This window comes from Anabrus simplex, chromosome 2 (assembly GCF_040414725.1).
Source record: "Anabrus simplex isolate iqAnaSimp1 chromosome 2, ASM4041472v1, whole genome shotgun sequence".
NCBI classification, from domain to species: Eukaryota; Metazoa; Arthropoda; class Insecta; order Orthoptera; family Tettigoniidae; genus Anabrus; species Anabrus simplex.
Genome location: NC_090266.1, coordinates 884995246 through 885021082, shown reverse-complemented (window position 1 = coordinate 885021082; position 25837 = coordinate 884995246). Strand labels below are relative to the sequence as shown.

General features: G+C 37.7%; 1 protein-coding gene across 2 annotated transcripts in view; it reads left to right on the top strand.

Moving 5' to 3' along the window:
* Window positions 1-25837, top strand: part of mRRF2 (mitochondrial ribosome recycling factor 2) — a 370843-nt gene that overhangs the window by 32949 nt on the left and 312057 nt on the right. For both annotated transcript variants that reach the window (XM_067139519.2, XM_067139520.2), the window contains exon 3: window positions 969-1082. In XM_067139519.2, the coding sequence (XP_066995620.2) occupies window positions 969-1082 (114 nt within the window). The remainder of the gene's footprint in view (window positions 1-968; window positions 1083-25837) is intronic.

Below are 25837 nucleotides of genomic sequence, written 5' to 3'. Positions count from 1 at the left end.
GTTTGCCATTTATTGTTTTCAATTTTTTTAAATTTAGAAATACTGCCTTCGAATGATGGTAGCCATTAAGATTCAGAATGCAATGTTAAATTTGTTAAAGAATAATGTAGAATACATACATGTACAATTTATAGTTCTTTACAGCCAGAAGTCATGTATTCACTGCACAAAATGGGAGCCTCCTCCCCCCTAACTTTTTGCTGCTATGGAAGTACATAAAAATGGGGTCTAATATGCGAGGCTATATGGGACATTTTCCTTGCTGTGTGGGTTGGCCATGTGGTAAGGTTCACGTAGCTGCGAGTTTGCATTCGGGAGATCGCGGGTTCAAAACCCACCGTCAGTTGAAGTTGGTTTTCCCTGATATCCCATTTTCATATCAGACAAATGCTGGGGCTGTACCTTAATTAAAGCTATGGCTGCTTCCTTTCCAGTCCTATCCCTTTCCTCTCCTTGTGTCACTGAAAACCTTCAGTGTGTTAGTGTTACGTTAAATCACTAGCAAAGAAAAATGAGAGCTTTTCGCTTGGGTACTACAGTTTTATATTAAACATTCAAATATTTGTCAATTCTGCCCATTTTTCTACTTTAAGAGTTTCTTTCGGTGCATGATGCATCACATGCTTGGTGAACTTTTCTATTGCAAAATCGTCAGTTTAAAAAAAAATGTGTACACTGGCTTGCAATCTTCATGTTAGTGTCATAAACAGCCCTATTTATACAGGACTCTCTCACAACTTTGTGTATGTGAGGAATATCTACAAAAAATACTGAACTCACTGTGTGCTCAACTTATTTTCTTACTGTTTAACTGTGTAATATTGTTTTAAGTTTCTAATTTTCTGTCATTTCAAGTTCAATAACTTTTGTTTTGATGTTTTTCAATAATATATCAGAATAGTGTTTCTCCACGCTTGATTTGATAAAGAGTAAGTTGTCATAAACTTTTTTTCTTTTCTTTCTTCCAGGTAAAACCACAACTACTGAAAGGATGCTTTTTTACGCTGGTAGTATTCTTTCACTCGGTGAAGTGCACTGGGGTAATACAGTTTGTGATTTTATGGAACAGGAGAAAGAGAGAGGTATGTTTTTATATTGTTTATTGAAATATTGGCAATAAAGCTTGTTGATAACTTTATATATGCTTAAATCATAAAAAGCAATAAGTATTCTTATACTTGGAATTTTTGGGATAAGTATGGATCAAGCTCTCGCATCTGTTTTTACAATCTGCCAAGTGAAGCATTATCTTGATTGTGATTTACAAGGTAACTGTAACCAATAAATTTTTGTCCATTTTTCCACATTGTGAAGAGGACAAGCTCACTGATGCTGGTGAAAGTATGGCACATGGCAGGAACACTGCCAGACAAGGAGGTGGTTCTTTGTCCATGGCCTTTAAATGTGAAGCTTGCAGTTACAGCAGTTTTAGCTCGAGTTGCAGCATAGATAAAGGTCTCAATGCAGATGGTTTGGGGCTGTTTGCAGCTGAATCAAGTCACTGCATGTGCCAAGCCTTTGGGGAGACTGCTATACATAAACGCACTGCCAGGCGCTGATTCGCATAGTTCAAGTTGGATGATTCTGACACCTCATACTCCCCACAATGGCCGCTCCCAGGTGCTGAATTACGAAGGCTTGCAGGAGGCTGTAGAAGAAGACAGCAGCGAAACGTGTGTGTGGTCAACTTGCCCCACACTTCCAAGTTTCTGAAGAAATGGTCACTTCACCTGCACCACAGAGAGATATTTTGTAAATTCTTTATATAACTGTTAGGTTCTTCAGTCTGCCAAAACCAATTTTTGAATAAATAAATATATGAACTGCCTTAAAAATAAAACTTGGTAACAGAACATAATGGTTATAAATTAACTGAGTCAAAACTGAAAAAAAATTTCTTCAGATATCAAAAACCACGACTTTTACCGCCAGGGTATTACGCAACTGGAGACACATTAGAACAGGTACTGGATGCCGCTGGAGATTACTTTGAGGACTGTAGTATATTCACAGATCTACAATACAGTGGAGCCTCGATTCTACGTTTTTGGGGGGACCGCGCAAAAACATGTACAATATGGGAAATGGAAAATCCGGGAACGAATTAAAAAACCATCAACAATTTGGCTAAACATCACAATAATTAAATATGTATAATTATAATATAATAAACACTCCAAAAATAAACCAAACTATAGCCCTTAGTAGACCTTGGCCTACCAAGCAACTGCTGCTCAGCCCTAAGGTCTGCAGATTATGGGGTGATGCTTGGTCAGTGTGACAAATCCTCTTGGCCATTATTCCTGGCTCTCTAGACTGGGATTGCCATCTCACAATTAGATAGCTCTTCAGTTAACAGTATTCACGTAGGCTGAGTGGACCTAGAACCAGCCCTCATATCCAGGTAAAAATGCCTGGTGTGGCCAGGAATCGAACCCAAGGCTTCCGGGTAAGAGGCAGGCAAGCTAGACCATGCAGCCAGCTTCACACATTCATTGAAAAATGAAAATCCACAGCCTGTTTCCAGTCATTCGACCAGGTCAGGAATGGGATGGATGAAGCCCCCATCTAGCGGCGAGGATAGGAATTTTTTTTGGTAGTTGCTTTACGTCGCACCGACACAGATAGGTCTTATGGCGACGATGGGATAGGAAAGGGCTAGGAGTGGGAAGGAAGCGGCCGTAGCCTTAATTAAGATACAGTCCCAGCATTTGCCTGGTGTGAAAATGGGAAACCACAGAAAACCATCTTCAGGGCTGCCGACAGTGGGGTTCGAATCCTGTATCTCCCAGATGCAAGCTCACAACTGCGCACCCCTAACTGCACGACCAACTCACCCGGTAAAGAATAGGAATTGTCCCGGCTGCCAAAGCCTGTCGCACTCCTCTGGGGCAATTCGCACATTAATTATGAGTTAAAAATCTCGATACTTTACATTCAGTTTTACCGGACACTTAGTTTCCTGTGAAAATCTCTTGCATGTCAGCAACTTTGATCAGCCACGCTTATCGAAAAGTCTAATAAATTACACCAAGCCAAACAACAATTGATCATAAGTAGTTTTTATTTCTCTAATGTAATCAAATAAAGCACATCAAATACAAAAGCACCCAACATGGTGGCAAAATCCATCCTTTTTGATCTTCCATTGTAATTTGGTCAGCAGAATACTGTGTGTAGTAAGTTTTTGGAAATCTTTTACTGCGTAAATTAGGCCTACATCAACTTTTAAAGGTTTTAAATGTTGAACTCGAGAATATGGTTTCAGATGTAAGTGAAAATGAAAAAAATTAAAACCTACATCCTGTTTACCAGTCATTGACCGGGTCAGGGATGTAATGAATGAAGCAGATATAGGCTGTTAGTACGATGGGGTCGCCACTCCCAAAGTGATTTATTAATGAATGATAGATGCTATGAAATGAGAATGGAGAGTGTTGCTGGAATGAAAGATGACAGGAAAAACCGGAGTACCCGGAGGAAAACCTGTCCCGCCTCCACTTTGTCCAGCACAAATCTCACATGGAGTGACCAGGATTTGAACCACGGAGGCTCCTTTCAGATGTAAGTATCGATTCTCAAATGTTCCCCAATGCATTAAATATTCAATTCTGCCCGTCACTTATCATAAGCAGATTGAAAAGAGAAACTTCAAACGCACATCAAAAAGTTTGTAAGTGATGTTAAGGCTGGCAACATAACGTTTGATCTGGCTCCACACCATCTCTATTGGGTTTAATTAACAGCTGTATGGGGGGCAGTCTGAGTACAGTATGGCCCACTTGTTCGTCTAAATCATCTATTACATATTTCTCGAACCGAGGCCTGCGAGTCTTCACCACTTCCAGCAATTTGGTTTTATTAAGTCCTCCGACGCGTGTTATGTTTTTACTTCTCACCCATGAAATTACTTCAGCTTTCTTCCAGGATTTGTTTGGGATACATTCTAACTTCACACTGTGATAAGGAGCATTGTCTAACAGGATAACACTACCAGGCATCAGCTTTGTTTCAAACCACAATTTAAATACGTTACCAGTCATTTCATCGTGATAGTCTCCGCATTTTTTAGACTCTAACAGAAGATCACCACCTTCCACAAAAGTCATCACTTCCAGTGTGTAACACTATCAGTCGCTGACCCCTCCCTGTTGGATTTTTTAGCCCTGTGCTTAAACCCGAAAGAAATGCCTGTTTCTTTGACTTTACAGTAGTGTCTCGCCATGCCTTTGATGTTGTATGTCCTTCGTTAATCCATGTCTCGTGCAAATAGTATAATTTTTGCCCCTGTTGTCTAAATTCTCGTATCTACAATGCCAATGCTACAACATAAAATCATCTCTGTCCACTACGATGCTGTTTCAATTTCTACTGATGAACTCGAAACATGTTTCTTTCAGTAGCATGTGAAGGGAGGTTTTTTTTAAATCTAGGAGTTCAGAATCAGAATTAACAGCCGATAACTCTTTGTTAATCGTAGGGAGTTCATTGTTTTTAAAAAATATGTGCACTTTCCTGCAGATAGCAGAACGAACAAATTCATCGCACTCCGCATCCAAAACACTTCTAACACATGGCCTCTTTTTACCTGGTGTGCTAACATGGCCGGTAGTAGAAAATTCTTTCCACGCACTGTACGCACTTGAAACAGACACACCGGTCAACTTGGATATTAATTTCACAATGTAATCACTTGAACTGCTATGTTTATGTTTCCATAAACTTATTAAATATGTTTAAGACAATAGTCTTTTCTCCACTCTTCCCTCGTTTATGCTTTACAACACCAGCAATTGACGCACGGTTGAAATGAACTGACTCAAGGTTGTGCAATCGTGCGTGGCTTTCCTCACAGCTGACATCTACTGACACGAGATAAATAGGGATTGCTGCAAGCAGATATTGAATATTGAAGTTATTGACGAGAAGCTTGGTACAATAATATAATTTTAAATCGATAAAACGCTTATATTTCATACCTTAAATTTCAAACTTTCAGAAACAACTCGTATTTTAAAATTTAGAAATGGACTATTTTCTGGGCAGACCAAAAAGGAAAGAAGTGTGAAGCAGTTGAAGTCACATACGCTTACTTTATTCTCTAGTTGGAAAGAGAGTATATATAGTGCCCTGTGGGAAGTGCCAAAAACCTGTTCAGCAATACAATCGAAAAAAGTCGGAAATAAACGTCTAACCCTGGAGATAATGTGCTGTAGATGTTTTACAAGTACAAACATTTGCCAAAACTCGTTCTGTGTTCAAATAGTGCTACATCGTTCTGTATTGGCATTGTAATTCAACTAGGGTTAAGGTTAAAGGAAGAATCCCACCTTGCAATACTTTTTGTTCAATAGCTAGTTTATGTGATTACAAACATACTCTTGCTTAAAATCTAGTTGATTGACTGAAAGATTAGTACATGTTTCGTTCCTCTGGGTTGGAACATCTCCAGCTAAAAACTTATACAGTGGAACTTCGTTAGTACGTTTTTGATGGGACTGAAAAAAATTGGACGTCAAAAGCGAGAAAATGTACTACCAAAAATGCTATACTTATTTACAATGTGTAAAAATAATTTTAAAAAAGCATGTCATTGACGTGCGCGTAAAATTGCCGATCTTAAGAATTCGTTTCATGCATACTACAGTCACAGCATAAACATAGGTTTGTCAGTAACGTGCAGGGGGAATAAATCTATAGAGGGCAGTATAAAGGGCTCTTAAGTCAAAGAAAAAAAAATCGATTTTTGGTTTTTAACACTGTTCTGCTCAGAACAATGAGCTCTTTCAAGTGGTATAAAGGGCGTAAGTCAGTACGGATTAGAAGACAGTGTTTTAGACCCTGATATAGAAGACCTAAGTCAGTATCTCAAATTGAAGGCTGGTATAAAGGCCTTAAGTCAACATATGGCCTTTTGACCATTCTATATTAGGATTTGCAATGTGATCTAAAGGGCATAAGTCATTCCATGGCCTTTAGATCACAAGAACTGGCGTGTGCATTGATTATAAATCAGAATATATCAGATAATTGTAACACCCAAGTTAAACTGAATACTGTCTTGTGTTTTAGTTCAATCATAACTGATTTCAGAATTCTGGCCATCGGGTAAAATTTATTTCGTGTGGCTATTTCTAGCCGAGTGCAGCCTACACATCTGCCATGTGTAGGTAACTGTGTGTTATTGTGTGGAGGATAGTGTTGTGTGCGGTGTGTGAGTTGCAGGGATGTGGGGGACAGCACAAACACCCAGCCCCCGATCCATTGGAATTAACCAATGAAGGTTAAAATCCCTGACCCGGCCGGGAATCGAACCCGGCGCCCTCTGAACCGAAGGCCAGTACGCTGACCATTCAGCCAACGAGACATCGGGTAAAATGACATCAGTTGAAACTAAATGTTTAACTCTTTGGATAATCTACTAGCTGTTGCAGTGAGGACTCATGTTGATCAGCCTGTAATTCTGCAGCTAGTTCTGTTTGGTGGTTCTGTGCTGTCTTGTGACTGATGATATTTTGAAGATACACTGTCAATTTTTACGCAATTCAATGCCACATTAGTGTGTATTTTATTTGTAAGGCATGGGAGAATGTAGCATGAGAATTTTAAACATGGCATTGAAGGAAGTGAAGAGAGCAAATGAGAAAGGAGGTTAGTACCTTTCAAAGGAACTTGTACTTGTTTAAATGTAAATTCTTGATCCCACTAGAGTACATTAACGAATCCGTATGATTATTAGGACCATTCTTCTAGTTTTAACCTAACCAATTTAACTTACTATTCTATAACATAACCTAACATACCATTCACAAATAAAAATTTATTGTCCCACATGACAATATCGTGTAATGTTGCCGCAATGACAAGTAAACAATAGAATTGCTTTTTCCTCTGTAGACTTGCCAGCTTATGAGATAACTCTCATGTCAATAATATGACTTGTTGTCATAATATATGTTGAATACTGGTGCTAGGTATTACGATCACTGTTTCAGACGTGAATGTTGACGACATGAGCTCTTCATCTTCTCCACAAATGGACTCTGAATTATTGAACTACATGGAAGAAATTTGTGAAAGTGAAACAGAAAAATCAAGTACACCGTTGTCAGTGCATTGCAATGTAGAGTTTCCAACCATGTTTGATGAAATGCAAGATGATAGCGAGATGGATAAACCGTAGATCTCATTTGAAGAGAGTCAAAGCAGTGTCTATGTGAAGTGTAAGAATAAAAGACTTGATAGACAAGTTGAAAAGGGGAGTGAAGTGAATTTTGAAGAAGATATTGAGAGTGATACACCAATATTATTGGACCTTGATATGTTGGCTAAAAGAAGTGTAAAAACGCATTCCGGACGTAATAATATAAGCAATTTCAGTGCTTACCTATTGCTTCTTGTTCAAAAAGCATAGAGGAAGAAACTTATGCTGAAGTAGGAAATGGAGAATATAACAGTCAAGCTCTTTCACCTGTTGTTCCTAGAAACGACGACACGGCAGGTTGTGAAAGGGAAAGTGTAGAACGGGCCTAGTTCAACTGATATATCAAAGAAATGGTCAAGGAAAGATTGTAAAGAAGGAAAACTAAAAATGAATACTGGGAAAGCGTGCTCTACCTATCGAGGAAGAGAGATTGCAGAAAGACAAGTCAAACCATTAACAAAATGCAGAAATAAGTGTTACTTATCATTTTTAAGGAGTACGGGAATCTTGGTTCCCGAGGCAAGAGGACAGCATTTATAGCTGCACATGCCAATACTAAGGAAAAAGCTGTTACCCGAAAAAAGAAAGCTTGTTGACTAAAAGACTAGGAACATAACTAAAGAGGTTTTTTTTTTTTTTTTTTCAAATCAATGGAACCACACGTACTGTGTGTAAGGACTGTTTATGCAAAACACTTGATGAAAAGGAAAAGTTTATTAGGTGTGTTCTGAAAAACAAGTCACTAAGTACATCTAGTATTACATCACCTGATCAGCAGGGAAACTTCCCACAGTAAACAAAAAGACTGACAAAGAACTTGAAGAAGTACGAAAACATATGAAGTCATTCCCCGCTCATGAAAGTCATTACACGAGAAGAATCAATAATAAGAAATATCTGCCGTCTCATTTAAATCTTCGCATTACGTATGCTTTGTACTGTGAAAAGGTACAGAACCCTGTATCACGAAAACTGTATGAGAGGGAGGTCTACAACATGAATCTTTCATTTAAGAAGCCAAAAGTTGACACGTCACAGATGTGATACCCTTAACATGCAAATTAAAGTTGGAAGGGAAATTGGAGATATTACAAGTGAAACTGAAGCAGAAAGTATGTTGAAAGCCCACCAAGAAAATGCAGATCTGGCATATGAATCCAAAAGAATCGCCAAGAATGCAGCAAGGAATGATCCAAGTAAAAGATGTTTCACATTTGACTTGCAACAATGTCTACCAACGCCATTTCTTTCTTCCTCAGTTGCTTTTTACATATGCCAGTTGTGTACATACAATTTAACAGTGCATCAGGAAAGTCCACACATTTTATGTGGCATGAAATTACAGCAGCAGAGAGAGGAGCCAATGAAATTGCATCGTGTTTGTACCAGCTACTAAGCACATTACGAGACGATGTCAAAGAGGTCACATTTTATTCTGACACATGTGGTGGTCAGAATAAAAACACTCCTGTATCGGCAATATTTCAGAAGGTCATGGTAGGTTTTCCTCATTTCCTTGTGATTAACCATAAATTTTGGACCTCAGGTCATACACACATAGAGTGTGATGTGGATCATGCCTTAATCGAGAAAAAGAAGAAAAGTCTTCCCTTTCCCATAAACCACCACCACGATTGGTATCAACTTGTGAGATCAACTGGTAAGGAACAACACTGTGAAGGAAATGACGCAAGACAACTTCTACGATTTTGCATCCTTGTTGAAAACAACCTTAGTAGTCAGGAAATTTAACAAGGAAGCTGAACCCTTCAGGTGGAACAATGTACAGTGCTTGCGATATGTAAAAGAACAAGAAGGAAGTGTATATTATAGAGATTCTCTTCAAGAAGATCCTTTTAAGGAAGTGAGCTTCCTTCGCAGGGGGAAGAGAAGTCTCCGAACCACAACTCTGTTATAAAGATGTAGCATTGTGGTTCCTATTTCTGTAGAAAAGAAGAAAGGCTTGTTGGATCTACTTCCACTTCTGCCACCTGTGTTCCATGACTCCTATTCAGTGTTAAGAACAACAGGTAATGCTCCGTGCATAGATCCCGATCTACAGTATGTTGGTCCCGATGATGTGCAATGCTGAGTGAATATTTGTGGCAGTGTACTTCATTTCAGTTTTTCATTTTTACTTTGCCCCATTGGATTAAATTATTATTATTATTATTATTATTATTATTATTATTATTATTATTATTATTATTATTATTATTATTATTATTATTATTATTATTATCCTTATGCAATGTTTTATAACTGGAGATTGTACATAAGCACATTGTAATAAATACAATTAGAATGATCGAAGGGGCTTAAGTCGCTATTCAAACTGTACAAAGGTCTTAAGTCATACATGATTAACAAAATTACATTATATATCATCGAATATGAAATTCTACCTCAACCTGATGATATCACACTGTAGAAAAATAACATGAAATATCAATGGCATATTATGGGACATATAGTCACATATCAGGATTTTGCAGCTTGTTTTGAACTTTGTTTTGCTTCTCCTGAAAAGTTGACATTTTTTACTTCAGCCGTTTATACCTCCCTCCATAGAAATAACAACTTAAAAATTAATTACAGTATATGAACTTTAATTCTAATAATACATCCTACCTCACAGTAGAATACAAATATTTACACTGGTTTGAGAAACATTTGTATGGTTGATTCCTTTCTTGGTTTTAATTTAAAAATTGTGCTGTCCATCCTGTTTAATAAAGTCTTTACTTCGTCATCAGCTTTGAAACTATACATGGATCACTTCACTATGTCCATTGCCTCCATCACTTGTGACACCATGGGAACTGGCTCAGGATCTGGTTTGTCATCACTTTCATTCTGCACTTCTGTTCAAGTATTTAATCTATTGTCATAGTTTCACACACACACTGGAACATTGTGATCAACGTTGACGTATGTTTCGAAAGTGACCTCTCCTGCTATTCGGCGCCATTCTTCACTCTCAGAAAAATCATCTAACATGATGTCATCAGTGCGAAGATAACAAAAGTCGGTTGCATTGAAGCAGTTCCAAATAGTGTTTTGTTCCACAGAATCCCTGGCAACCTTAATGAAATGGATGGCATCTAAGACGGTGGTATTTCTTGTGTCCAGTGGTTTAGTTGGACCGGAACGGGCCGGAACGCCGTTCCGGGAAATATTTTCCCGCTTTAGAATGATGTAACATTTTTTACATTCAGTAAGAAAATCTTATAAACTATACATAGCGCTGAAACGTCATGGACCGAGCTCGATAGTTGCATTCGCTTAAGTGCGGCCAGTATCCAGTAATCGGGAGATAGTGGGTTCGAGTCCCACTGTCGGCAGCCCTGAAAATGGTTTTCCGTGGTTTCCCATTTTCACACCAGGCAAATGCCGGGGCTGTACCTTAATTAAGGCCACGGCCGCTTCCTTCCCATTCCTAGGCCTTTCCTATCCCGTCGTCGCCATAAGACATATCTGTGTCGGTGCGACGTAAAGCAAATAGCAAAAAAAAAAAAACCCGTCATGGGTGTACTCTAGCGGACTAATATCAAAACTTACGGTTTTATGTTCATAAGTTACGGTCGCTTATACACTCCTGGGCGGTTTTCTGGTTCTCTACAGTTGGCTACACTGCTATTGGATTCGGAGAGCAGGAAGTGAGCACAACTTTCTTCCACTCGTTATGTTTGTGTGGATCCAAGTTATATTGTATGTTATGCTCAATGTTTTGCTGTGAAGCAGATATTATGGAATCTCTCAGCAGTTAATGAACATCAGTAGCCGCGTAGTACCTTCCAAGTTTTCCAGTGGCTGGGTTCAAAAAAATGTGCTGGGGATGAAGATGAAGAATACTAAAAAGGCGTGTGATGGCTCAAGTAAAAATGAAACTGAATGCCGTTCCGAGAACATTAGTTTCATTAAAGACGTGAGTATAAAGACAGAGCCTGGGTTAAATGTTGCTGAAATGTGTGATGCAGATTCAAGGGAGAATCTAGGTTATGGTTCTAAACCTTCTACCATCGACTGTGAAATTCAAGGACTCAGCTACCGAAAACAAGATTTTCCAGACTATTGGAACGAGTCTCAGTACTGTTAATTTTTGTCAGAGAACAAGTGGTTATCTGCAGAAAATAAAAATTTAGGCTGCAATATATGTAAAGAGGAAAGGAAATTGGGATTAGGAGTTTCTAACTGGACAGAACTTAAGCTAATGAAAGTATGGGTAGAATACAAGGTTCATTCCAACGGAAATAATATTAATCAACAACAAACAAGCCTTCGGAAAAAAAATATTTGAGCACAAATTTTCAGAATCTCACAAAAAAGTTATGTTACAAAAATCAGAATCTAATAAAAAGATATTTGAAATCTGCTTGGACACTATGAATGTCAAACACCTAGAAACCACCGTTCAAGTATTTCGAACAGCATACACAATTGAGAAAAGAAATAGACCCTCCGTAGAGCTACAGCTTATGGTGAACTTCAACAATTAAATGGTCTAGATATGGGACGAGTTCTTCATACAAATTTTAGTTGTGCTAATATTATTGAACACATTTCACAGGAAATGAGAAATAAAATAGCAAAATCTACAACAGAAAATCAGAGGAGAATCAGTATTATGAATGACGAATCAACAACAGTTAGTGTAAAATCTGTTTTAGTATTATGTTTGAGATGTGCTCTTTCAGATAATTCTGAAGTTGTTTCTTTTTCTGGGACTTGATAGAACTTGAATCAACTACAGCAGATGTTATTACTCGAGAGATATAGAAAAATCTTTCTTCATTTGGGATGAATGAAAACTTTCTGGCAGAACATTTAGTTGGTCTAGCATTTGATGGGGCCTCTGTAATGTTAGGTAGAAAAAAATGAGTTGGAGCACAGTTTTTACAGTTATTTCCAGATATAGTAATCTGGCACTGTTTAAACCATCGTTTGGAATTGGCCGTTTCTGATACAAGAAATGAAGTTACAGGTGTTAACCATTTCCATTCTTTCTTTGACAAATTGTATTCTTTATACAGCATTTCTCCCAAAAACCAAAGGGAACTCAACATTTGTGCTGCTTCACTGGAACAAAGAGTTAAGAAGTTTGGGAAAATATTTACAGTAAGATGGGCAGCATCAAACCAGAGAACTGTAAACGCTATCTGGGAAAACTATAGTGCACCATTGAAACATTTTAGTGAGACCAAAAATGACCACCAGAGAGACTCAAAAGAAAGGGCAAAATTCCAAGGGCTAGTAAATATGTTAACATGTGTTGAATTTCTATAAAATATTGCAATTATGTATGATGAACTTGTTGAGTTAGCTGATTTGTCATTAGAGTTGCAGAAAAGAGAGACAAGTCTGACAGAGGCTAAAAATGCAATCAAGCGCACTATAACATTGTTAGAATCTATGTGTAACTCAGCTTCTGAAGAATACTGCAGAACAGTCCTTAAAGCAGCAGAAAACAAAAAGTTTAGAAACATAGGATTGCATGATTCTAAAAAAGTTGTAAAAATTGACATAAAGCAGTTTTTCAGAAGTTTTATGAACAATTTAAATAACAGGCTTATGGAAAATCTGTCCACTTCATCTCATCTTGGTTCCAGCTCTAGTCCGCAGAGACATGAGAGAATGACAAAAGGTATCAGCGATTCAAAAGTACTATACAAAAATAATTGGCCCTCCACTTACTTTGGATATCTGCTATGGTGATGAGAGTGTTGGCAACCTTTGTGACTTTTTCCACATCTCAGACAAGAGGAGGTACATTAATGCTTTTTGAAAGTATGTCGAAACCAAGGAAATTCCAGTGGAGCTGATGCCTTTAATCAAGACTGTACAGACCATTCCCATCTCTTCAGCAGAAGCTGAAAGAGGTTTCGGTACCATGAATGAGAGCCACACCGAAAAGAGAAATAGGCTCTTGGTTGCAAGATCAAGCGGACTTACTTTCATAAGCAGTGTTGGACCTCCTGTGCATATATTTAACCCACAACCATATGTCAATTCATGGCTACGAAAGGGGAGACGTTCAGCTGATGAAACAACTTGTCGGAAACATGACGCCGCTGATTTTGACATCCAATATGAGTCCATTTGGAAATTTCTGAATTAATAGGGTGAGTTCCTGTAAATATTTTGATCCAACTAAATCACTGCTTGTGTCGATTCTTGGCCATTAGATACTTTAAAATAATCACATCCCATCTTCTATGCAATAAGTGTTGGCTGAGCTTGAACTACAGTACCAACTACCGGCATGTTTGAAGCTCGTGCTTGTACCAACCACTTTAGAACAGCTTCTTCTAATTCTGGAAACTGGCCCTGGCAATTATGTTGTCTTTTAACACTTTTCCCTTCTTCAAAAGCAGTTTCAGTCAGTTTACATTTGCTAACAGCTGTATTTAAAGCTCACAGAGGAGTGTTTAAACTTCTGTGCTACATCCACACACTTCGTATTTGGATTGCGATCCACTTCTTGAAGGATTTGTAGTTTTTCACTGTTTGTTATTTGCCTCACTTTCTTCCTCTCCATTGCAAACACGTAAATAATGCCCGGATAAAAATAGCCTAGAACACTATATATCACTATACGGCAAGCTGTCTTCACTGAATGATTAGATGACACTACAGGGAGCACACTCGCTGCTAAACTGAGCTGAACTCTCGACTGCTGCCATTCCAAGCTTAGGCAATCACTTAACGTTGGCCAAAGTGACACTATCTAAACCGACGCCGCTCAAATGAGGTGGTTGGCGGTTACAGGAAGATTCATACTATTGGAGTGGAACAGAAATCCAACTCATAGTACTTAATGGGCAATTTTAGAAGTGAAGGCTACCACAACAGAATTGAACGAGACGATGCATTAAACATCAATTGAATGCCAATCGTTCTATAACCGTATAATACAAAGCGATGTGAAGGTAGACCATGGCCGTTCTCTCGACTCGTTTCTGAATGCTAGTGGAGAAAACCGAACATGTGTGACATCATGAAATGAGCCTGTCAATACTCCAGGGCATGTTCCAATGTTTAGAACATAAAAACGCATGGTGCCAGCTGTCCGTAAGGGTAATTAAGCGTTCTCTCTCACCCTAACACACATTGCATCACTAACATGTACATATGTCAATGGCTGCATGTCCAACTGGACTGACAAATGCACAAGGACTGACCAAAATATTGAATGAAGAACGTCAGAATTTGAACATAATAAGCGGGAGCATGAAAACGTGCTAAAGCAATATTTTACATAAAAATTTAGTGCTTTGGGACCAGGACTTTTATAATTTGACGTGATTAACAGGAAAACTTGTTACTGAGGAAGTACTAATGGAACCCACTGTAATAAGATATGAAAATTGACACAAATAGATTAAAAAGACACTTATGGTGATGATGAGGTTAAAAATATTCCTTCTTATTAAGTTATAAAAACACTAAGTCGATGTTCAAATTCGTAATAAAATCTGTGTACCTGAGTGATCATTAGAGGTGATCATCTTTCCTTCAAAATACTGCAAATGTTGCTATTCTTGTTCTTGTTCCATATAAACTCTAAATAATTTAAGGTTGACAATGGACTTCAAATTTAAAATACAATGACTGGGGAAAACTCCTTGAAAAAACCAAAGTTGAAGTTAATTCTTGAATAAAAAGTATTTGAAGTGTTGTAGGGAGTTTCCCAGCTGGTCCCGCTATGCCTACTTCCCTTACGCTCGCTCGCTCTCTCTCTCTCTCTCTCTCTCTCTCTCTCTGTACGTGTGTGTTTTTTACTGTATAATTAATACAACACATCACCAAGCAGTACACGAGACATACCTTAAATACCACTTCTCTAGATTGCCCATATAAGCATACCAGAATAAATAACCACCAAGAAAGTGGGGAGGACAGGAAATTCACGTCCGTGGGAATAATAACAATATCAATCTACATGATACACCGTATTTACTCGTGTATTAGAGCCCCTCGCATATTGGAACCCCCTGGCTTTTCGAGTCAAAGAAAATGAGAAAAATAAATCTTGCATATACAAGACCCCTCAAATGTAATTCGTCAGAGAAGAACAGCGATTCCGCTTCGAAGTGGTTACAAGTCTTATTGCAGCACTGATGACATCACACAATTTTGTGAATAGTTTCGTCCGTATGACCCAAGCAGTGAAAACACGCGTCTAAGTCCATCTGTGTTTCGTAGATAAGAAATGTCCGCCTCCGTAGCGTAGGCTTACTGCAACTCTGATGACGTTGCATAAATAGGTGAAATGTTTCGTGTCTGACCTGCACATTACAAGCATGCATCAGTCATGCTATATGTCTGTGTTTTGTAGTTAAGAATGTCCACCAGCGTATTGGTTAGCACAATTAGCTGCCGTTCTCGGGAGTCTGAGTTTGATTCCCAGTACCATACTACCAGAGATTTACAAATGGCAGCAAGGTCTATATGCAGTCAGAATGGTACATGTACCTCCCCTCCACTGTGGGGCATGTCTAAAATAAAGAGCTGCACCACCTTGGGTTGAGGAAATCAGTTTACATAAGTTGAGAAATATTCACAGTTGTTGATATTAATATAGCAGGGAAGATGATGACAAAGTGATCATTTAATATCTCATACCTTGGGCCAATATCAGTATTTTGGGAGAGAAGTAAGTTTAAAATGTGATAATATAATAAGACGATACCCTTATCCCTTTTCTCTACAGCGTCGACTATGAAGCGAGACAAATCTTCGTTGCAAGTTTTTACGACTGTATGACCTTCCTGACGTCAATCTCATCAGAGGAATTAATGAGATGAAACAAATGACGTGATTTGGGTAACTAAAACTGACTATATTTACGTTATGTGTAGGCCTAGAAGTCGTGTTCACCATTTATTGTCTTGTTAAATTTAGAAATACTGCCTTCCAACAAAAATAGCCCATATAACTCAGATACCTTCATAAGCTTGTTAAGAAATGGTGTAATTGTTTACATGTACAATTTATAGCTCTTTATAGCCTAGAAGTCATGTGTTCACTGCACAGAATTTGAGGTTGCATATTGGACCCCCCTTTACTTTTTTTGGCTGTAAAAGTGGGGGGAAAAAAAGGGTCTAATACACGAGTAAATGTGGTAAAACCCAAATTAAACCTTGAAAAATAATATTTAATTTAAAATGCAGAAGTAAAGAAAATGTGAACTACACTAAATTTCAACTTTTGATAAACTTGTCAAAGAAGCAAAACAAACCTTACATAAAATATTAAACTTATTTGGAATTAAATAATAAAATTGTAAATGAAATTTCTTTTAAATTACCAACCTAGATGAGTTATTATATTATTCAACCATGGAATCCCATATTTAATTCTAAAATCAAAATTACAACATAACCTTCTAAATATAGTAAAATCGAATATGGTTTAATCCATTTACAGTAGAACCGCGTTTCCACGTGCCTGCTTTTGTCAAAGATTTTCATAAGGCCCAGCCAAATCGCCATAAGCACAATGTTATTTAAACCCCCTTCTAATGAACCCCGACATAAGGAAAGGGCCGCTTTTAAGGAATTTATTTCACATTACAATCGCACATCTTGTTGTAACAAAGATTTGTGATAAGATACTTTTTCTAAACTTGTTTTAAATGTTAGTTAACTTCTGTTTTCATGTAATCTCAGTCTGAAGTTAACACGTTACATGAAAGCGCTCCTTTAGAGATGAGCAAAACCGTTATAAATTGACGCGGCCTCTGGAAATCACTGTGACTGGCAATTATCAGGCGCTGTCATGCTAGATGCTGTTGATTAGTTATGTTCATTGAACTGTTCGTGATACCTACTGGAATGACGGCTGTTTGGGAACAAAGTGGTGTTTCCAGTGAGACCAGCTGTACAGCCTAGAGGCATGACTGACGTAGGTACGCAAGTAACTTCACAAAATATAAATGTTTAGGTGGAAGGTCACCTACAAACAACTGTTTTTACACACCAGTGTATCCTGCTTTTAACGATTTCAAGATTAACAACTTCAGCAGCACACACTCATCTTCAAACCAGAACACTTTAACATATTAAAACAGCAAGCTACACAATGCTTGGACTCTGTGTAAACATTATATAGTGATGCAAAGTGCCCCATATGAACTTAACATGTATACACAATGAAACAAATGCCCCATATGAGCTCAACATATACCTTCGTGAATGTTTATACTTTTCATTTGATTCATCAATAGATGTTTGCATCTTGGAGTGTACTTTTACCTTGTGTGCAATTAATGTGGTTTACATGGTTATATTTAATATGTCAGTCAACACAGTTTTTAAGTTACCTATTTTACTATTATTATGAATGTAATACGTTTCATTATGTATATGTCAATCTAACTTCTGATACATGTTTCTTCACTTGACAAGGTATAAAGCCTAACACAACATTATAAGAGCTTATACAGCTGTATTCACGCATATTACCTTTTTACACCTGACGAATTGATTTAAGAACTTGTTTTATCTGTATAACTTGAAAGGTGATAGTACAAATGTACATAGCAATGTGATTTACCAGATAATGTAAACTTTCAATGTGTTTCAAATAGTTACCTTTTTATTATTAGTCTTCAAACAAACTTAAATATACGAACAGGATAACCACTTGAAAACATGACTATTTAATGTCATTCAATACAAAATTGTTTTAAATTTGGCAAGGTATTACTATTGAGAATGTGTAGTCTAATGTAAATGTATGACAGCTGAAGATGACTTTGTGAGGAGTCGAAACCGGTTCTGTTTTTAAAAAAAAAAAATTAATAAATAAGTATTGATCAGGTGGATCTCTCTTTCTTTCTTTCTTTCTATGATATACAATCCTATTCCCTCCAATTTCTTTAATAATATTCCATGTTCCACTCTATCAAAGGCTTTTGAAAGATATATGGCTATGCAATCCAACTGGTCTCCTGAATCCAACTGATCTGATACGTCCTGCTGAAATCCCACCAGTTGTGCCTCACAAGAAAATTTCTTTCTAAATCCATACTGGCTCCTCATGAACCAATTTTTATCATCACATATCCCTCTTACGTACTTTGCTATTAAACTCTCCAGTATTTTACAAACTATACTGGTCAGGCTGATTGGTCTGTAGTTCTCTGGTTTCCTTTTATCACCCTTTCCTTTATAAATTGGTGTTATTATAGATTCCTTCCATTCCTTTGGTATTACTCTATTATTTATGACATAGTCAAAGAGAAATTTTAAATAAGGCACTATGTACCACCCCATTGTATTTAATACCTCCCCAGTAATTTGATCACTTCCTGCTGCTTTTCCTTGCTGAAGCAGTTGGATTTCTCTGAAAATATCTTCATTTGTGAATGAGAAGCTTCTTGTTTCCCTATGTATCTCTCCCTCTCTATCTTCTGTTATGGTTTCCAACTCCTGACTATCTTCTACTGACTCTCTGAATTCCCTACTAAATAGATTTGCTTTCTCAGTATCTGTTAAATAGTGTTCACCACCTTCTCCCACCATTGTAGGAATTTCACTCTACTCAGTTTCCTCATTAGCTGTTTTCTAGTTTCTCTATTCTCCTTACCCTCTTTGATTTTCCTGTTTACTATTCTACATTTTTCTTATTTCTCTTGTATAATAAACAGGGTCTGAGGTCGTTTTACCCTTATTAACAGGTACAAATATCTTCTCTCCTTCCCAAATGATTCCTTTAAATTTAGCCCAAAGTGTATCCACATTACTCTCTTCACTTATCCAACAACTGAATTGTGATTTAAGGTAAGTCCCAAATTCATCAACTTTAGTTTTTCTGTATAATTTCTTGTCTTGTGTGACCCTCTTGTTAAGCATTTTTGGTACGAGTCCTACATCCATTATTACAGCCTTATGGTCACATATTCCTTCAATTACCTCGGTTTTATCAACAATTTCCCATGGTTTAACCAAGAATACATCTACCAAGTTATTGAGACGAGTCGGTTCTTGTACTACTTGTGTAAATCCTCCCTCCTAAATTAGCTTATTTGCAACTTTCTATTCATGGGCTTCACTTGCAGCTCCATTCCATTCAACTTCAGGCAAGTTTACATCTCCCCCAATTATTACCATATCATTATTATTGTTTTTATGAGTATAATCTATTATTTTCTCAAATATTTCCATGTCTCTTTCCTCTCTTCCAGGCCTGTATGTTCTTATAATTCCCACCTCCTTCATATTATCACAAACTAATTTTATCCCTAATATTTCATCCCTTTCATCAGCAAACCATTCATGTGAACAATAAGTTTCCTTCACCAGAATGAACACCCCCCCTCCCATCTTATCTCCTCGGTCTCTACGATAGACTGTATACCCATCTGGAAATACTTGTCTATTACCCACCCCTTCTCTCAACCACGAATCCATTCCTATCACCACATCAGTCTCATAAGTTTCCATCAGTGTACCGAATTTTAATTGTTTATTTACTACACTCTGCGACAGTTTACAAAGAGCAATCTCAGACCCCCTTCCTCCCTAAAACTTTACTGTTGCAATTGGGAAACATTTGACTCATGAGTTGAGAACTTCCCTGGAACCCAGATCCTTGTACATAGATCTTGATTTAAGGATCTGGGTTTTCTGGCAGGTTTCCGTGTAGGTGCCAGTTTAGTGGTATGGGTTTTCTTAAGTGCAGATTAGTTTGCAAATCTCTGTTGATAATTGTAGCAATTTGTCTACAGCGAGTTGCTTTTCCATTACCATTCAGATGTAACCCATGCCTAGTAAACATTTGCCTGCCAAGGCCTAAAGTATCTACTGCATAGACATTTTTAAAACTCTTATATAATCTATTTTTATATTTACATCATGTTCAGCTTTGTTCACACACAAGTCCTCTAAAAGGTCATACCTGGGTGGCACATTAAGTACAATTACTTTTGTGTCAGGTAGTTTGGAAATCTTACCTCTGAGAGTCGTAATTAGTTCCTCACCTTCATTTGCAGCAATGTCATTTGTACCACTCACAATCACCACATAATTGTCCTTCTCTTACACAGGATCACAACTTGAAAGGATGTCTTCAGTTTTGGCACCTGGTTTTATTAGTCCTAAAACCTCAGTTTCTGGAATCTGCAGCTCATCCTTGATGCCTTCTGCCATACCCCGCCCTTGACTGTCTGCGTAGAGATGAATTTTTGGCGATCTTGACTTTCGGTTGGTTTTCTGCTTCTGTAGGTTACCTCCGCTGGATTTAAAATTATTTGGAAAACTTGATGTGTCTTCTTCTGGAACTTGTTGCAATGACTGAAATCTATTTTGGCACTGCAAAGAGTTTTTTCCTGGTTTTAAGTTGTACGTAGTATCTCCCATATGTTTAACATTAGGCCTAAAATGGCTCCGCGTCACTTCTATCCACGGCAGGCGCGGTTCTGCCTTTAGGTCACATGGTCACGTGTCCCTCCACCGATTAAAACTATTATAAAAATCAGAACAACATTATGCACGATTACTGCCACGACCACCTTCAGTGAGTTCAAGAGGCTATGATTCACCATGGTTGTTCTTGTTCTAGCAGCCTTGGACTAAACTAGGCAACATAGTAAAGGTCTAATCCTGGATGGGACCGACTCGTTCTTATACCTGAACATCATCCCCTCATTTTGCGAGCTGTGAGGGGTGAAGGGGGTTATGGCAAATTCCATTGACCCGGTCACAGTATTTCTATGACGTGACACTTCAGCGCTAGTTCGTATTTTGAACTTACTTCTCCTACAGCCTACTAGATAGCACCCAGCTACACTTTCTAGTCGGCATAATATGTATTATTAACGCACGCAAAAGTAGTGCTTGTAGCAAACCTGTGTTTACATTGTACGTCTGTTAGATTAATCGTGTCCATCGGTGTCGATGTTCATTGTAAGTCTGGAAAGTGTGTGAAGATTAGTGTGATGTATTCCTGTGCGAGCATAAGTGTTTTTAAAATGAATCAAGTGAGCTACTTGCAAACAAAATCTCTTAATTACGAAAACAGATTATTATCTAAAGATATAGGCCGACCAAGACCAGAGCTTAGCATAAATCATTCAAAGATAAAAATAGAAAATAGAATCGCAGTTTTATATACAAGAAATAAAAAAGTAAGATTCATTTAATTTATTTAATTGATTCCTAGTGTTCCTAATATGTTGAATGTGCCCCACCCACTTTTATCATCACGAGCCGCCACTGATCCACGGCGATCTTTCTTCTCCAATGTCTTCTTTATCTTCCAGTTTCTTTATTTTGTCCTTTAAGCTTTCATTTTCAAGTTTCAGAGCACATAATTCTTCTTATATCACTCCTAAAATCTTAATTACAGTTTCGTAAGTCTCTCTTTCTTGTTGTTCTGCCTCACTATCAGTTTGTTTACACTCGTGACACAACCACACACTTTCTTCAATATCAGTCCTATTTACAAAATTTGCACAACGAAAATGGTACCATTCATCACACTTACGATACAGAATCCCATTTTTAACTACTCTTCTGCATTTGCCACATTTTTCACTGCATCTTACACAGTTATCCACTACGGATATCACAGACTCACACACAGTAGTCACCATCTTGTAACCGTATCTTACCAGAGACTTTTATGTCCTCTCTTTTACATCCTTACTACAACCCCTAAACACCCTCATAACCATGTGCAGAGATCTGTACCCTTTATTTACAATCTCACCTATGTGATTACACCAATGAGAAGATCTTTCCTTATATTAACATCTAGGTACTTACAGTGATCCCCATAAGGAACTTTTACCCCATCAACACAGTAATTAAAACTGAGAGGACTTTTCATATTTGTGAAACTCACAACCTGACTTTTAACCCTGTTTATTATCATACCATTGCCAACTGTACATCTCACAACATTATCAAGGTCACGTTGCAGTTGCTCACAATCTTGTAACTTATTTACTACTCTATACAGAATAACATAATTCGCAAAAAGCCTTACCTCTGATTCCACTTGTTTACTCATATCATTTATATATATAAGAAAACATAAAGGGCCAATAATACTGCCTTGAGGAATTCCCCTCTTAATTATTACAGGGTCAGATAAAGCTTTGCCTACTCTAATTCTCTGATATCTGTTTTCTAGAAATATAGCAACCCATTCAGTCACTCTTTTGTCTAGTCCAATTGCACTCATTTTTGCCAGTAGTCTCCCATGAAATGAAATGGCATATGGCTTTTAGTGCCGGGACTGCCCTAGGACAAGTTCAGCTCGCCAGATGCAGGTCTTTTGATTTGACGCCTGTACGCGACCTGCACATTGTGATGAGGATGAAATGATGATGAAGAGAACACTTACACCCAGCCCCCGTGCCACCGAAATTTACCAATGAAGGTTAAAATTCCCGACCCTCTCGGGAATCGAACCCGGGACCCCTGTGACCAACGGCCAGCACGCTAACCATTTAGCCATGGAGCCAGACAGTCTCCCATGATCCACCCTGTCAAATGCTTTAGACAGGTCAATCGCAATACAATCCATTTGACCTCCTGAATCCAAGATATCTGTGCTATATCTTGCTGGAATCCTACAAGTTGAGCTTCTGTAGAATAACCTTTTCTAAACCTGAACTGCCTTCTATCGAACCAGTTATTAATTTCCCAAACATGTCTAATATAATCAGAAACAATGCTTTCGCAAAGCTTACATGCAACACATGTCAAACTGACTGTCCTGTAATTTTCAGCTTTACGTCTATCACCCTTTCCTTTATACACAGGGTCTACTGTAGCAACTCTCATTTGGTATAGCTCCTTCACACAAACAATAATCAGATAAGTACTTCAGATGTGGTACTTTATCCCAACCCATTGTCTTTAGTATATCCCCAGAAATCTTATCAATTCCAGCTGCTGTTCTAGTTTTCAACTTTTGTATCTTATTGTAAATGTCATTGTTATCATATTTAAATTTTAATACATCTTTAGCATTAGTCACCTCCTCTATCTGGACATTGTCCTTGTAAACAACAATCTTTACATACTGCTGACTGAATACTTCTGCCTTTTGAAGATCCTCACATACACACTACCCTTGTTCATTAATGATTCCTGGAATATCCTTCTTGGAACCTGTTTCTGCCTTAAACTACCTATACATACCCTTCCATTTTTCACCAAAATTTGTATGATCGCCAATTATGCGTGCCATCATGTTATCCTTAGCTGACTTATTTGCTAGATTCAATTTCCTAGTAAGTTCCTTCAATTTCTCCTTACTTCCACGGCCATTTCTAACTCTATTTCTTTCCAATCTGCACCTCCTTCTTAGTCTCTTTATTATCTCTATTATAACAAGGTGGGTCTTTACCATTCCTTGCCACCTTTAAAGGTACAAACCTGTTTTCACATTCCTCAACAATTGCTTTAAACCCATCCCAGAGTTTGTTTACATTTTTATTTACCATTTTCCACCAATCATAGGTACTTTTTAAAAACTCTCTCATGCCCGCTTTATCAGCCATATGGTACTGCCTAATAGTCCTACCTTAAAGACCTTCCTTTCTATGACATTTATTTTTAACTACGACAAAAACAGCTTCATGATCACTAATACCATCTATTACTTCGTTTCTCTATAGAGCTCATCTGCTATTACCAGCACCACGTTCAGGATATTATTCCCTCTTATTGGTCCATCACTTTCTGAATCAGCTGTCCTTCCCTTATACCTTTCAGACCGTGTACACACAATTGTGCAGGTTCGTATTTTATTTATATCTGAGCTTCTTTGATGTATTCTTGGCGCTAGACCGGACTGCAGTGATTGTGCGGGACACGTAGCATGTACTTCAGTTGTTTTTATTTAGCGCTTGCCCGCCAGGGGGCAGGAAGAAGAGTTTAAAAATGCAGTTCATTGACAAGGTGGCAGGAAGCAGTAAAGCCTAAAGTAAATATTTATTTATTGCATTCCTTTTAATCTAGAAGCTTCACTGAATATCAGAATGTAATCTATGAAGTGTGTAAATTGTTTAGCAAACGTAAAATTTTGAACTTCTAACATCATACGTAATATCATGAGGTTTTGAATGTTGATATGCACAAGTGTGCGGGCTAGGTTTTCCTACAGGCAATGCATGCGGGAGTGCTGGGCGCTGCCACAAAAAGCACTGTGAAAGTAGGATTTGTATTCTACGTGAGAAATGTACTTTATAAGAATTTAATTGTTTAAAATCGTTCCACACTGTAAAATAGAACATCTGATCATGTGCATGTGTATATTCACTTGTGCTGAGCTGAATTTTTTAAAATTTTTCTTTTTTGTAAGTAGCAAATTAAGTCCTTACACGAACAATTGTGTGGGTGCTGTTTTTCAGACGATAGTTCTTATTTTGTAAAATAAACTGTAATCATGTGTATTTGAGAGCATTTTAGTAAATTTTTGATGTACAAACATAAATTCACACCTCCAGTTTTCTTTCAGGTTTGATGAAAATGTGCTACCACCAAAAGGGCTGTAAATGCAAATCGTCCTTACTGTAGAAAATATAATGTATACTTGTGTTTGAGCAAAGATTTTAATTGTTCCACACTGTAAAATAGAACATCTGACCATGTACATATGTATATCCACATGCACTGAAGTAATTTTTCTTTTTTGTAAGTAGTGAGTAAAGTCCTGACACGCACAATGTGTGGGTGCTTTTTCTCAGATGTTAATTTTCATTTTGTAGAATATGTTACAAGTTAACCATGTAATGCGAGTGGAATGTTTTTTTTTTTTTTTTTTAAGACTTTGTTTGTAAAATGTGATATGTTTTATTTTTATTGACCTAACCTGTACTATATAATGTTGTAAGATAGGCATTTGTAAATAGTAGAATTCTGTTCTATAGTTCCTGGAAAGATCCAGAAAGTTACATAACTTTTGTACAGGGTGTGTTACTTTGTTGGTATGTGTTCTAGAAAATGTGTTCTGTCTATTCTGGAAAAATACGACTTTCACAATCATGCGTATTCTAGAATGTTAGTCAAAGTTCGCGATCGAAAGTAAGGTTGTGATTGGTGAGTCTAGGTGGCGATAGGGAACTCGTGCACGCTGATTGGCTGCCTCCAAAGCCGGAATTTCCTATATATAGTGAGCGAGGCAGTGTTCGAATTAATTCTGTCGGTCTCGGTTTATCGGTCTGCGAGAAGCCTATCTGGTTGACGTCCCCCGGCTTCCTGGATGGCACTCTCTCGGGTAAGCACTCTTGAATTCCTTTCCTGCTAAAATTTCGGTAATGTTCCGATTTGTTCTTTATACAGGAGTCTGCCCTAACCTCGCCTAGATTCACCAAATTAGTTACTTATGATGCCTTAGTTTTTCAGCTGGACTTACCTCTTCGTTTCCGAGGCATTCCCATTTCTTGTTTCACTAAAATATGTATATTGTAGTTTAATATTATTTCCCTTGGGGTTTGCCTCTGGTAGTTCTGTATCACTTGAGGTACGCTAGACTTTGGATAACCTGTAAATTGCATTGTACTACTGCATTGGTAACCAGATGTATAGTTGTTTTGAAATTTGAATTTACACTGCTACGAAATAAGCTATGGATACCACTGAACTTATAGCTCGTAACTCAGAATGTATTTGT